Source organism: Peromyscus leucopus, chromosome 6 (assembly GCF_004664715.2).
Source record: "Peromyscus leucopus breed LL Stock chromosome 6, UCI_PerLeu_2.1, whole genome shotgun sequence".
In the NCBI taxonomy this organism is placed as follows: Eukaryota; Metazoa; Chordata; class Mammalia; order Rodentia; family Cricetidae; genus Peromyscus; species Peromyscus leucopus.
Genome location: NC_051068.1, coordinates 74416242 through 74429879, shown reverse-complemented (window position 1 = coordinate 74429879; position 13638 = coordinate 74416242). Strand labels below are relative to the sequence as shown.

The window sequence follows — 13638 nt, the reverse complement described above, 5'->3', positions numbered from 1 at the left end:
ATCTCAAACCAAGAAGCAGCCTGCTAAAATGTAATCTAAAAACTTGTATATGTGTGAGTTGGGAAAACTCAAGTATGTGCTGAAGCAAAGGTATTGTAAATTATATCCTGTTTGCCTATATCAATTAATAAACTGGTATTTTCTAGGTTGTATCTTTAGCAATTCAACTAGAACTCGGCAAGACCAAGGTTAAACTAGACTGAGGACTTGGTGGTGCTCTGGACTAATACTAGGTCTCAAGGACTGCCACCCAGTCACCTTGTTTATCTTCTAACACATTGTTGAAAGCCTCTTGTGTTCTCAAGGCTATCCAAACTTTTCACAGAGCAAATGTACACGACCATGTTACTAAGGCCACTCTGTCTCCCCTCTCAGAAACAATGTATAACACTTCAGAAAATTATGAGAGCATGAGCAGTCCCACACTCAATGTGCTTTATGTAGTGGCCCTTACCTTTCTTTAGTTACTATTAAATTATGAAAGAGTTGCTATGTACAATCTTCCCCACCTTTATATTCCAGTGCCAATTAGGCTAGAATATCAGCACGTGGAGATTTTTACTCGTATGAAAAAAGAAATATCCTTTAAGAAATATTGCTTATGAGAAACTGCAAGTTGCACAAATTTGGGTGTAGTGGGATATGTTTATAATCCCAGCACTCTAGAGGCTGAGACAGGGGGATCACACTGGGGACAGCCTGGGCTACATAGTCAGACTCTGAATAATACAGACATTGCTCATATACACCTATCTCTGTTCAAACAGCAAGGTAGATTACAGCTTTATTATGGAGTGTGGCAATGGCTTAGGCCAGCTGTCAGCTCTTGGTAGCTAAGTCCAGCATTAGCAGAGCAGGTGCATTGCTACAGTGCTCCTAGTGAGCACTGCCTCAGGTCAAAGGACCCAACAACTGCTGTAGGGGAGGAAGCTAAAATATCAGGTAGTTTAAGGATGAAAGGGGTAAAGGAAGTTTTCACCTGACATCTGACGACGTAGAACATACCAGGAAGTCCTTACCATGTAGATAGACAGAACAAAGGAGTGGCTTTCATGCCTAACAACGACGCCTATCCAAGAAACAGGAGGCACATTTGTCTCTATGAAACCATATAAAATGGTGTCTTCTCTCTTCTTTTCCTCTACTGAAGAGTGTTTAGGCAAAGAGGAATGGATCCTTGGAAGCACCGACTGTTTTCACTATCCCTTTAAATTCTCACATGAGCTCAGATTGATTCTTTTTCTTTTCTGAACTGCGAATGTGCATGATACAGTGAAGGAGATAGGGGTGGGTGGGTGTGGGCACCAAAAGGACCATAAAGACACCCACATGGAAACGATAATGCTTTGACCTTAATTCAAGAAGAAACTGTTAATGGGTAACAGATGTCTCTCGTTAAATGGCAGCATTGTAGGAGAGCCAGCAGAAAAGCTACAAAGTAGGAAGTTGTCAGAGGGTCAGGGGTGGGATATTTTTTGTGCCCCACCCCCAAACAGAACTCAATCACTCAAAAGGTACCATGGCCTATGGAATGTCGTACAGAATTCCTTTACATATATTTACTTTCATTAACATTAAGAACTAACTGAAGGCACCCTACCATACTCCCAACTCCCTCAACCCTCTGAATCCTGAAACAGCCAAGTTCTTTCTAAAAGCTATCTTCATGTTACTTATGTGAGGGAGGCTGCATAAATTCCAATTTTCACCCATAAACAAGCTAAGGCACACATAGAGCCCAAGTGGCAAAAGTCTTCTGGAGAGTGAATTATTAGGTCCTTGGATTTTGTACTATTATATATACACTTCTACTCTATGATGGAGGCCACTCAAGAGATACTAGTCAACACAATCATGTATGACTCTGCAAAGACAGCAGTGTGGTCAGGCATGGAGTCTTAGCAAATGCTCTTTACTTAGGAGTGCTGTTAGCACATACATTCTTTAGATAAGGAGACCAGTCACAAGATTATAGAGAGAGTTGAAGATACAGACTTTGTGTTCCCCACACTGCTGAGATCTGAACAGTGTTGATCTTAACAAACCGTATAATCCAGGAAGCACTTACAGCTCACTCTTACCTTTACCACCAAAGTGCAAGTCCTATGTTTTGCTGAAGAATTTTATAGTTTCAATCAGACACATTTCCATATTCTTGGTCCTGGACAATTCTATATTATGATCAAATTGTCTGTATAAAATGTAGATGGTATTAAAGCCAGGGTTTGAGGGAAACAATGCATCTGTTCAGCATACATTGGTTGTATACACTTTGAGAAACACTTAAACACACAAAGGAAGCGTGCACTGTGTAAGAGATGCTGTGAACAATGGTGGTGGCCTGTATAACGGAGAGTCCGAAGCGTGCACTGTCAGAGATGATGTGAGCATGTTGCTGGCCTGTGTAACAGAGCGTCCAGAGTCCAGGAAACTGAAGACACTCAAAAGTTGATCCCCAGTTTCTATTAATGCTCTAAAAACGAACATTTCCATTTGATACAAATATACAAATTTAAAATGTATGCAGTTCCGTATGGCCTACCAGTTTTAGACTGTTTATGTGCCAGAAAATATATAGTCAATAAAAAAATACCAGAGAGGTGGGGACAAAAGCTCTCTGGATCTGTACAGCAAAAATGAACATCACTTCGATAGGTGGTGAGTTGTGAAATGGAATTCTGTGACCAAGAAGTCCTGGGAAGACGGAAGGTCACAAATCCGGTGATGGAGGGTAAGATGCAAAATAAGGCCCATTTTCCTGTGGAGAGAAAAAAGATGAGGGCTTTAAGCAACAAGGCAAGTTAAGAAGATATGCAAAGCAGGGACTTGCAATACACAGAAAAGTGCATGTGAAATGTCCAGCACGTATGTGGCGCTGAGCAGACTCACTGGAGTGTGTCAGAGCTCGTGTAAAGTAGGGAGAAGCCACAAGAATGACAATGTGCTTTAGTAACAGCATTGCTTATTGAACATTCTGGGTGCTGGACTAGTTACAGACTCCTTGTTTTCACTGCTCCTTTAAGTTCTCACATGATGTCACAAAATGGGTAGCATCCTCATTTTACTAACAAGGAAAATGAAGAGCACACAGATTATATAATTCAACTAAAGTGCCTCCTGGGTAACAGGCTGAGCTTAAATTTAAAGATAAGTTTGTCTTGACACTGGACACTTGCTTGATGGCATTACCTTCCCATTGCTGATTCTTCATTTAGTTATGGAACAATAAAAACGATTTCTGAAGAATTTAGTAGCTGTCACTGCTTGGCAGCAGGCATCTTCAGGACACACCCAAGTGGCAAGGCTTGTAACGATTACAGTTCTCAGGCCATTTAGCTCCACGTCAAGATGGAGAATTAAATGCCAGAAGCTTAATGTCAAATGTAGAAAGCAACCAACTAGTGTAAGGAGAAATTCTTTGGCCCCCACGTTGGGTAATCGTGGTTAAAAACAAGGCAGCTAACTTTATGGTAGGAGGGTCCTAGATTAGATTTATGAGATGTAAGACTGGAGTCTCACTTTTAGGAAAAGTATTTCTTTGGCAAAGATCTTGTTTTTCAGTTAAGCCACAAACAAAAAAAATCTTACCATTAATATAAGGCAATAGTCAGGAATGATGAGGGAGGAGGAGGAGGAGAAGTGTAGATTGCTTCATGGCATTTACCTCACAGTTATAGGCATCATTGAGTCAGACCTGGTCTTTAACCTAGTAGGAAGTTTAATGTTATGGAGTCAAAATGAGCCAGAAGCTCAGCCATTCTTCAGAGCAGATGCTCTGAGCAGAAATTGAGCCTGGTGTCATAACAAGGAAATCAAAAGGACATCTAAGAAGACTTTCTGATAACAAGTAAATCTGACCAGATATGGGGGAAAAAAGAAAATAGAAACAAACCTCAGAATTGGCTACATTTCTGGAGACTTAGGGGAAAATACATAGTTTGCATTTTAGCATGTCTATCATGATCAGTAATCTAAGCAATTCTGCATTTTTAATATGCAGAAAGTAATGGCCCAAGAAACATATCCCTAAAGAGAAATCTATTCTGAACACCTCTGAAGGGTTCTCTTCTAGTCTTCTGTGCTATTTTCCAAAGTTCTTCATATCTGTGTTGATTTCTGTGGAAACTAATGGTGCATGTCTGATATGCAATGACCTGAAACAGAGCTTGCTACGTTAACGTCACACTAGGCAGGAGATCCCTGAGCCACCAACTAGCTTCTCTATTTCTGAAAACAATCACAGTAATTTAAAGAATTCTCACCAGCCAAAATGGTATACTCTGATTTTATTTTGTAAGAATGCTGACTCGCTCTTTTCTGGAAGTTGCCTCAGTATTATTTTTACTGCTTTTCAAAGGTCCCTTTTAATCTTACAGAAACTGTTGGCTTCTTAAATGACATAAATCTTTGAAATGGTTTTTTTAAGTCCACTGAAACTGATACCAATCAACACCAATTCAGTCTTTTACCAAATAAAAAACCTATTATGTGCTATCAAGTGTAAGGCACAACTAAACAAAGTATGCCAACTCCTTTTTTCCAATTATGATATAAATTTTCCTTACCAATCATTATCCAACCACCTCCTGGTATCTCAGGTCCACATTCCATAAACTCCGTGTGACACACTGAACATACTATCTGGACCTTTCCCAAGACTTGAGAGACTTTTTCCCTCACTTTGCTTTCCTGGGGTACAGAAATACCATCCATCAAAAGCACTTGCTTTCTCCTCCATCTCCCACGGCTACTTTGTCTCCAGATGTCGCAGCTCTAAATGCATCCTAACTTCAAACCCCTGCCGCCCTCAGCAGCACGGCTTCCCTCTGGTCTCAGCCAGGCCCAGTCCTTCCTGTAGACTCGCCTCTCTCTTCATCACACTCTCTGCTCTTCCACACTGGCTTCTCTGCAGAGGAATGGAATGGCGCTCTCCCTCCTAGAACACTCTGCACTGACGGCAAAGCCAATGCCCTATAGTGCTGCACGCAGTGGCAGAATGTCACGCTGTGCCCTCTGCCTGTCCCTAAACACTGTCTCCTCATACTCCACGCCCCTCATTTTTTGCCTGTCTTCAGTCCTCATAGACAGATGGTATAATATCTCCATTCTAGAAAACTCTAGCACAGGTGGAGAGATGTTTAATGAGTCAATTGTTAGCAGAAGTTATACTTCCTTTTGAGCAATCCTGTCATTGTGTTCTTTTTGACACTCTAAACAACAGAAAGCTAAAACACACAGGCAAAACAAAAGCAAGCTCAAGTCTGGTGGAGTAATCTTCTAGCATTTGCAGGAAAAGAAATGATACATTTAGGTAGTAGCTTAGAAATGTCATTCAAATTTTGGGTATCCAAATGTTCTTCTGTGCCTTCTACATTTCCTGCTATTAATTCAAGCATGGCAGGTGGAGTTCAAAGGCAGACAACAGTCAGTCAGAATACTCCAGAGAATACTCCAGCAATCTTCAAGTAAACACAAACTGAAGTAGCTTTCTCCCATCCCAGATATTGAATGATCTTTGTTCTATGGTCTAGCTGCTCCAGTTACAAATCCTTTCCGTGCAACAGCCAAATGTGAAATTTTATTAGCTATTAGGACACATTAAATGTTTTGCTTTCCACATAAGGGGAACAGAAGTCAGTGTTGAAGTTGGAGACAGTTTAGAGAGAAATGCCCTGCATGACTTTTCCTTGAAGGCATACAACATGTTACATAACAATTAGGGGAGAATACTTCAAACTCAGTATTACTTTCCAATATGTCCTCTGGCTCATACACAAGGATACATAATCAGCAACAGCTAGACAGGTGCTTGATGAGCTTTTGGCAAAGTTCTCAATTAAAAAACATTCAAAAGGTGATGTTGTGAATACATACAATAGAAAAGAATTTTAGTGAAGTTTAAGAGATGGCATAATTAGTTCTTCAGCAACAGATCTATGAATGTACCTATAAATAACATCACTAACATGGTAGAAATATTAAAAACATTTCCATAATCTTCAGAAAATACTGAGAGAGGCTGCCTGACTTAATGTCTATGCTGCAAGTGGACACCAGTCCAGTCTGGCTGTTCATATAGCTAAAAAGCCTCAATCTTAAGAAACTGTCCACACAACCAAAGACCAGCTTTAAATTCATGACTGAAAAGTCCTCTTGGGTTACTGTATGAAAAAATACTAAATTATTATTCCAAAGCTCACCACTGCTGCTCTGCAGCACACTTTTCACACACTCACATGCTTACACCTGCTGCTCTGTAGCATGTTTACACATTCATATGCTCACAGGAGCTGCTCTGTAGCATATACTGTTTCTCAGCACACTGCACACACTAGAGTATATCTACATATGAGACAAGCTCTGTAAAGCAGCCTCCTTACTATGCATGTAGCATATAACACACTCAGATGCTCAGACCTGCCGCTCTGGAACACACTCACACACTACAAGGCAGAGGAAAACAGGCACTTACCCTGGCATCATATTCAAGGACAAATGGAGGAAAGTCTATCTGCTCTGGTGATATGGCAGAAAAGAGCTGGTGTAGGCTGTCTATGTGGTGGATTTTGTCCTTCAATCCTGAGACAGAAAAGGTGGTGAAAAACCATGTTGAGACCTGATTAATAGGAGAGAAAAATAATTTAAGCCAATAGCCACCATTAAAAATAGATACACCTTTGAAATTTTATACCAGTTAAAATCTGAATTCAAGAAATTTGAATTGTACAATAACAAGTTATTTTTTAAAGTGCAGTTTGTAGGTCGTTAGTGAGTTGCACAATAATTTCATAGATTACAAGGAACACTTATGAAAAAGAACATTGACATCACTGGGGTTACAATAAGGAGGCTGTTTCACAGAGCTTTAGTCTCAGTGCAGATACACTCCTGTACGTACAGTATGCTGAGACACAACACATGCTCTTGACCGTGACTGAAGCTATGTGAAAATTCCTACCTGCTGGAAAGGGAAAATGGAGGTCACTGGGTACATCACACTCCAGGGCAGGCCCCATGCCAGGAATAGTTGGTCAATACAAAATGGACTCCATAGCTTTTACATATTTTTTTTATTTTTTGTTTGATTGTTGTTTTGCTTGGGTTTGGATGTTGGAACAGGGAGGGAGTGAGGGAGAGAGACAGAAGCACAAGTTTGGGCAAGTAGGGAGAATCTGGGAGGAGGTGGGGGAGGGAAAAGAATGTGATTCAAATACATTGTCTGGATGGTGAACATGTGTGTAATTCTACAGCTCTCCAGGTCTGGTTTTTGCAGTAAGCCACTAGATCCCATATTGAACACAATTTAATCTCAGTATCAGCCATTAGAGTTTTTTTTACTTTGCTGTTTCTAGCTTATTTCTTACAGAATGAGAAGTCATTCTTTGAAGAGTTTCTTTTTTCAATAGATGGTTGATGTTGGGATGGTTACTCAAATCAAGTGATGAGTGATGAACTCCAAGTCATCCTTGGAAATGGCAAATCTGTAGCCCAACATAATTATCCTTTAAACTAGAGAATATCACTTGTGAGAAAGCCATCATGGCCACATGGCTGATCTAGAGTGGAGTGCTGAGTTCTGGCAAACAGCTGCATCTTTCTTCCAGCCATTCTGCGAATTTGAGTTGGTATAACTTCCAACGGTAATGAAATTGTGAAGGGTAATGAAGAAGAGGCCACTGAATAAATATCAACTATTGTGCAAGGCCAGCCAAATACTCCTGTAGTTCTGGCTTCACTGCTCTTTTTAAAGTGCAGCCCAGTTGCAGCAGAAGACCCCAGTGTTTTGGAGGTGTCAGTGCCTTGGGATGACCACTAAGAACAGCAGCAGCAGTGGAGTGGAGCCAGCTGGGGCCTAGAAGATGAGCTATGTATACTGCAGAGGGCAAAGTCAGAGAAGTGACCCAATCCCTTTGGAGGACTCTAGAAGATCGAGAGTGCATCCCAGATGTAGGGCAGTTCGAATTTTGTAATTACCCAAGATGTTAGAGATGCCAGAGTTCTGGGATACCTGTTGAGGAGAGCTGCTAACCATGAGTGGCACCAGCCCAAGAGAAAGAAGTGAGTTGCAGTCAACAAAGCTGAACAGCATTGGAGACCTAAAGAGCATTCTGACATCAGACAAAGAGATGCAGAGTTTGGAGTTTGCCCAGATGGTTTCGGTCTTGCTTTGGTGCAATATTTCCTCACTACGCTCCCTTCCCTACGTTTTGAAATGGTAATGTATATCCTATGACATTATATGTTGGATGTATGTGAAAAAAAAATCTAAATGACATGAAAAAAAACAAAAAAGAAAAAAGAAAATGCCAGATGCAGCACCTTACTCAGGCTCCACAATTATAACAAACAGTTTTCTTTATGAGTTACACAAACTAGGGTATTCTGCAATCGCAGCATAAATCAGACCAAGAAATCTGTAACAGTCCAACACAGGAAGTCACCATAGAACCACTTCCTATTAAGTTTTGGGACCCAAGAGCAGAAAAGATCTGACTTCCTCCAGAGCCCCTGCAAAGACAAATTCTTCCAGTACACTATAGCAAAGCTGCATGAGACCTGGAGACAGGAAAGTACTAATGTCACACTCTTGGTGAATAAGACATCCTCACCATGGGCTTTTGGAGCTAAGACGTAAAGATGGCACAGGCATGGGTAAGAAAGAACCTCACCCACAAGAAGGAGGAAGCAGAGGTACATACTGATGACCAGTAATGAAGAGTGATGTCTACAGAGTTTCAGGGGTAACTAGGACAATACCCAAGACTCTGAGAGCCACATCTCTACCTGCCATCCTTGAGCTGTGATGTACAAGTGCAGGAGCATAGAAGGATGGGGGATGAGATGGAGAATCTAGGACTGATTCATCTGAAAGGACAAATAAAACTAAGCATTGATTGGAAAAAAAAATACATTGTCTGGAAAAAAGGCTTCTGTGTTATTTGGTATAATAATCAATATTTTGGTACAGTAGGTTTAGGTATCTTGGAACTCAGATATTTTTTCCTTGATAAGTGAATATGGTCTCTGTTGAAGCCAATCAAAGCAGTGTATATGTGTGTGAGTGTGTTTACGCAAATATATATATATATATACACAAGGGACTTTTCAGCTGTAAAGAATGAGATTAACTCATTTACAGAAAAATGGATGGAAATGGAGATTATGATGTTAAGCAAAATAAGCCAGACTACAAAGACAACATTACATATTTTCTCCTATATGTAGAATCCATATATAAGAAATAATAATGGGGGATAAATATGATCTAAGTGCATTATATACATGTGTGAAAATGAAACTTACCCCTCCCTTTTTTATAAATATGCTTTGCTTGTTTTTAAAGGCAGAAAACCAGTGAATCTCAACTTTGTTTAAGTCATTTTACAAAATGTAAGTGAAAGAAAGAAAATTTCTGGTAGCAAGTGGTATTTCTCATATTAAGACATATGGTAGGTAAGAGCTACAACTTACATATAATTTACCTATCTGGTTTTTTATCAACAGGTTACACAAGTGTCCAATGCGGTAGGTGTGATGATGCTGCTATCCCCATTTACAAAAGATGGAAGCAGATGCACAGAGCTTTCAGTGGACTGTCTAATATTTTCCAAAGCAGTACTAAAAATCCTAGATAGACCACAGCCACTTCGGATAGCCTGCATGTCACTTTGAGTGCTTTCCATTCATATATCGTTTTTATTAATTTCTCTTCGGTATGCTACCACATTCCTCAGTGGCTCTTCCAAACCTCTGACATATCCCAAGCCCCTAATATGGCATACTTCCTTCCCTAATATGACATAATTCCTTCAAACTTACTTGTAAGATAAGACACATAACAGACAACACTGAACTACATTATCACTATGTAAAGCCTATTCAAATTTCCCAAACTGGTACAGGTGACACACACACACACACACACACACACACACACACACATACCGTTTCTCACTTACTGCTCTAGGCTATCCCTTCTGTTGACTCTTCTATCCTTCCATTTAAATCTCACTTGCAGAGACCTGAGACTTGGTCCTACTTTCTATTATTTAAGGCACATTCATTTCTGCTCAATCTCTCTGGTTTCTAGAAGACAATCCTGGAATGACAGTATCTACAGAGCTGGGTTCCAAGCACTTGTTAAAGGATGAATGAACATAAGGCCTATTTTATGATGGTCTTTGTGGCCTGGGTCATTATTGATGTCAGCTTCATTACTGATGGCTGATGCACAGCCTCAATTCCCATATTATTATCTGGATTTCCTTTTCTCCCAGTTGTCACGTTTATTGGGAGGACTGATATGGAGTAGGGGAAACATGAGGCAAGATTAGAGTCAAATGAGTTGAACAGTAAAGGAACTGCTCATCAAAATGAACTTGTGTTAACACGTGTTATTACACACCCTTTCTGGAAACAAGCTTCTAGGAACTAGATTAGGAAGCACTTCCAGTATGAGCTTGACAGCTCATCACAGACATAGCTGGTGAACTAGCAGGGGCTATGAGGAGACTATGTTCAGGAACTAGATTAGGAAGCACTTCCGGTATGAGCTTGACAACTCATCACAGACATAGCTGGTGAACTAGCAGTGGCTATGAGGAGACTATGTGCAGGAACTAGCCCCACACCAGCTGTCTGCTGTGCGCTTCACACTTCCCTGCAATTTTTTTTCCAGTTTCTTACCTCAAATCTTTTAACATGTCTTGATTCAGCCCTGACATCTTTGTCCTCAAATCTTTAACTGCTGTCCTATTTGAAGATTTCCTTGGCCCATGTTCATCCAAAGCTGCAAAAGGACATTCCTTCTAAGTGTCCCAACTGCACCTTGTGCCTCCATGCTGCTGCATAACAACGAACAGTCTGGAGACATTAGAACCATGTTAGACTCATAGTCTGATGCTCAGCATTTATCTAGGAGAACTCAGCATTTGCTCAAAGAAATTAACAGATGGAGCCTGTAGCTGACTTTACCACTACTCAGGGAAAGTGCAGCACTCCTTCATAAATCACACTTCTTTCTCAGTTTCTCCATCTATAAAATGAAGTTACATTTGTATGATATTTTAAGGTCTGTTGTTATCCAATTCTTTGACAGGACTCTTAGTAGGCTATACTGTACTGACATGGTGGGGTGTTGATGGGAAAGGGTGGGGGGCTGCTGTGGGCTAAAGCTCTTGTACACTGGTTTAATAAAACACTGATTGGCCAGTAGCCAGGCAGGAAGTATAGGCAGGGCAAGCAGACTAAAAGAATTCTGGGAAGAAGGAGGACAGAGTCAAGAGTCACCAACCAGACACAGAGGAAGCAAGATGACAAAGCAGAAATGAGAAAAGGTACCAAACCACGTGGCTAAATATAGATGAGAATTATGGGTTAATTTAAGTTATAAGAGCTAGTTAGTAATAAGCCTGAGCTAATGGTCAAGCAGTTATAAATATTATTAAGTTTCTGAGTGATTATTATATAAGTGGCTGCAGACTACAGGGGGCCAGGCAGGGCCGGAGAAAACTTCTGACTATATTTGGTGCTCACCATTGATCCACATAGACCTAAGAAAGCTTAAAGATTCTAAATGCACAGAAACGGAGCCACATTGGCCTTCCTAGTCTCACAGTCTCATGCCAGCAGCAACGCAGACTCGTCTCCTGACAGCTGCCTGTGAGATGAAGCTAGCCGCCAGCTGCCATGAGCTAAGCAGCATGGCGGATTCCCGCTGTAGTACACAGTGGCGTCTCTAAAGCTGTGCAGTGCACTGAGTGATAGATTTAGCTTTTACTAGTACAGACAAAAAAAAGTTTCTGGGCTACACGATGCTTTGATGGAGGTATAGACCCACTGCTTCTGAGAGTTGGTGGTGTACATGGCTCCCAGGGCAGGAATTGTATCACCACCATGTTGGGAAGCTGGGGGCGGGGACAGAGTCAGCAGCTAGGGATGCAGCTTTAGTCCTAGCCAACCAGTTTAATGGTTTAAAATCTATTCTGGTCAGAGAAGGGTCATCAGTTCATAATAAAAGACAGATTAAGATGGAATAAAACACTAAACTGTTTACAGTGTGTATAAAAAATGTACTTATGGTTGGAAGGGAGAGAAAAAGGAATATATGCAGTTATATAAAAAATAGATAGTTTTAAAAAGTAAAGTCTTTAAAGAAACAGTAAAAGTAATATAAAAAATAAGCCACATAAAGATGGAAATCACACACAGAGTCTGGATTATATTGTCTTTGGGATTTTTAACTGCAGAAAGACATTTGTAAAGGCTGCTAAGTTAAACCAATATATATAATATATATATATTATATATATATTCCCAAAATATTGTTTATAAATGTTTATTTTTATTTAAAGGGGGTTGATTATAAATGTAATCTCTTTCTAAAAGATAAAAAAGGGGATATGATATAGATATGATAGGATGAAAGGGTAGATTATTGAATCTACTTTTAAAGAGCAACTTGTTTAAAATGTTTTACATTGCTATAGGTTTTAGTTTATTACAAATTTAAAGTTAATTTTGTTATACTGTATGTATACTTCTATTCTTGTTTAACGTATTATGTTTATACAGCTCATTTAAAATTATAATGTATAATTAAAAAATACAGATTAATAATTAGTCATCTATGATAATCAAACTTATAGTCATGTTAGTTAAGTTTTTTAGGTATGCATAGATATATTTCAGTTAGGTAGGTAATCTTCAAACACTTCAAAGACCTACAGAATATGGCATTTAAAGTGTTTTAAAAACTTACACTTTCCTGGACAATGAGATATGTCTGCTCCTGGCAGCACAGATTTACTTCAAGAGGAAGATGGGCATCGAAGACACTCCATTGGAGTTTATCTTCTTCTTGGCAGAACTGGCCATTTGGGCAAGAAACTGTTCTTGCCTGGACTGATTGACAAAATGTATAGACTACACATGAAAGACCCATGGAAATATAACCACTAAATTTTGCCAAAACAAGGCGGGATGGTCTTTCAGGTTCCTCCTTCACAGAGGAGACTGCCAGACATTCTGCAGGACACAGGGAGAAGCGACTAAAAAACTCTAGACCTATAGGCTGAAGATGGATGCCCCAATGTTACAGAGGAACTTTGGATGACTGTCCAGGTAGCCAGCTGTGTCTGTCATTCTAGATTTTTAGAAATTGCTTACAATGCATTTCTTATTTACTTAGGTAATACTATATTCTTCTGGGGTCTTTGATGTAGTTTAAGACTAGATAGTTATAATTATAATTTTCCTTGGTTATGATAAAGATAAATTAGATATGAAACTTCAGACTCACAAATATAGGGTAGAATATTTTCTTTTTAATTTTGCCAAATACAAATAGACTGGATATTGTAACTGCAATTCTTGCTTGATAACCGTTTCGCTATATGTAATTTTACTATGTTAAAGTTAAAACCTTCCTTTTTGATTCGACAGAAAAGGAGAAATGCTGTGGGATAATGCTCTTGTACACTGGTTTAATGAAACACTGATTGGCCAGTAGCCAGGCAGGATGTATAGGTAGGTGAGCAGATAAGGAGAATTCTGGGAAGAGGAAGGGCTGAGTCAGGAGTCACCAGCCAGACACAAAGGAAGCAAGATGACAAGGCAGACTGAGAAAAGGTACCAAAC

General features: G+C 39.8%; 1 protein-coding gene across 3 annotated transcripts in view; it reads right to left on the bottom strand.

Annotated features, from left to right (window-relative positions):
- Positions 1-1891: 1891 nt before the first annotated feature.
- Positions 1892-13638, bottom strand: part of Gdap2 (ganglioside induced differentiation associated protein 2) — a 47083-nt gene continuing 35336 nt past the window's right edge. The window contains exons 13-14 of one of the 3 annotated variants that reach the window (XM_028877286.2): positions 6473-6616; positions 1892-2758 (exon numbers count right to left, since the gene is read on the bottom strand). In XM_028877286.2, the coding sequence (XP_028733119.1) occupies positions 2711-2758; positions 6473-6616 (192 nt within the window). In that variant the 3' untranslated portion in view covers positions 1892-2710. Of the gene's footprint in view, positions 2759-6472; positions 6617-10686; positions 10864-13638 lie in introns of those variants that run through there. The other 2 variants (XR_005091813.1, XM_028877288.2) reach the window with 2 other exon arrangements.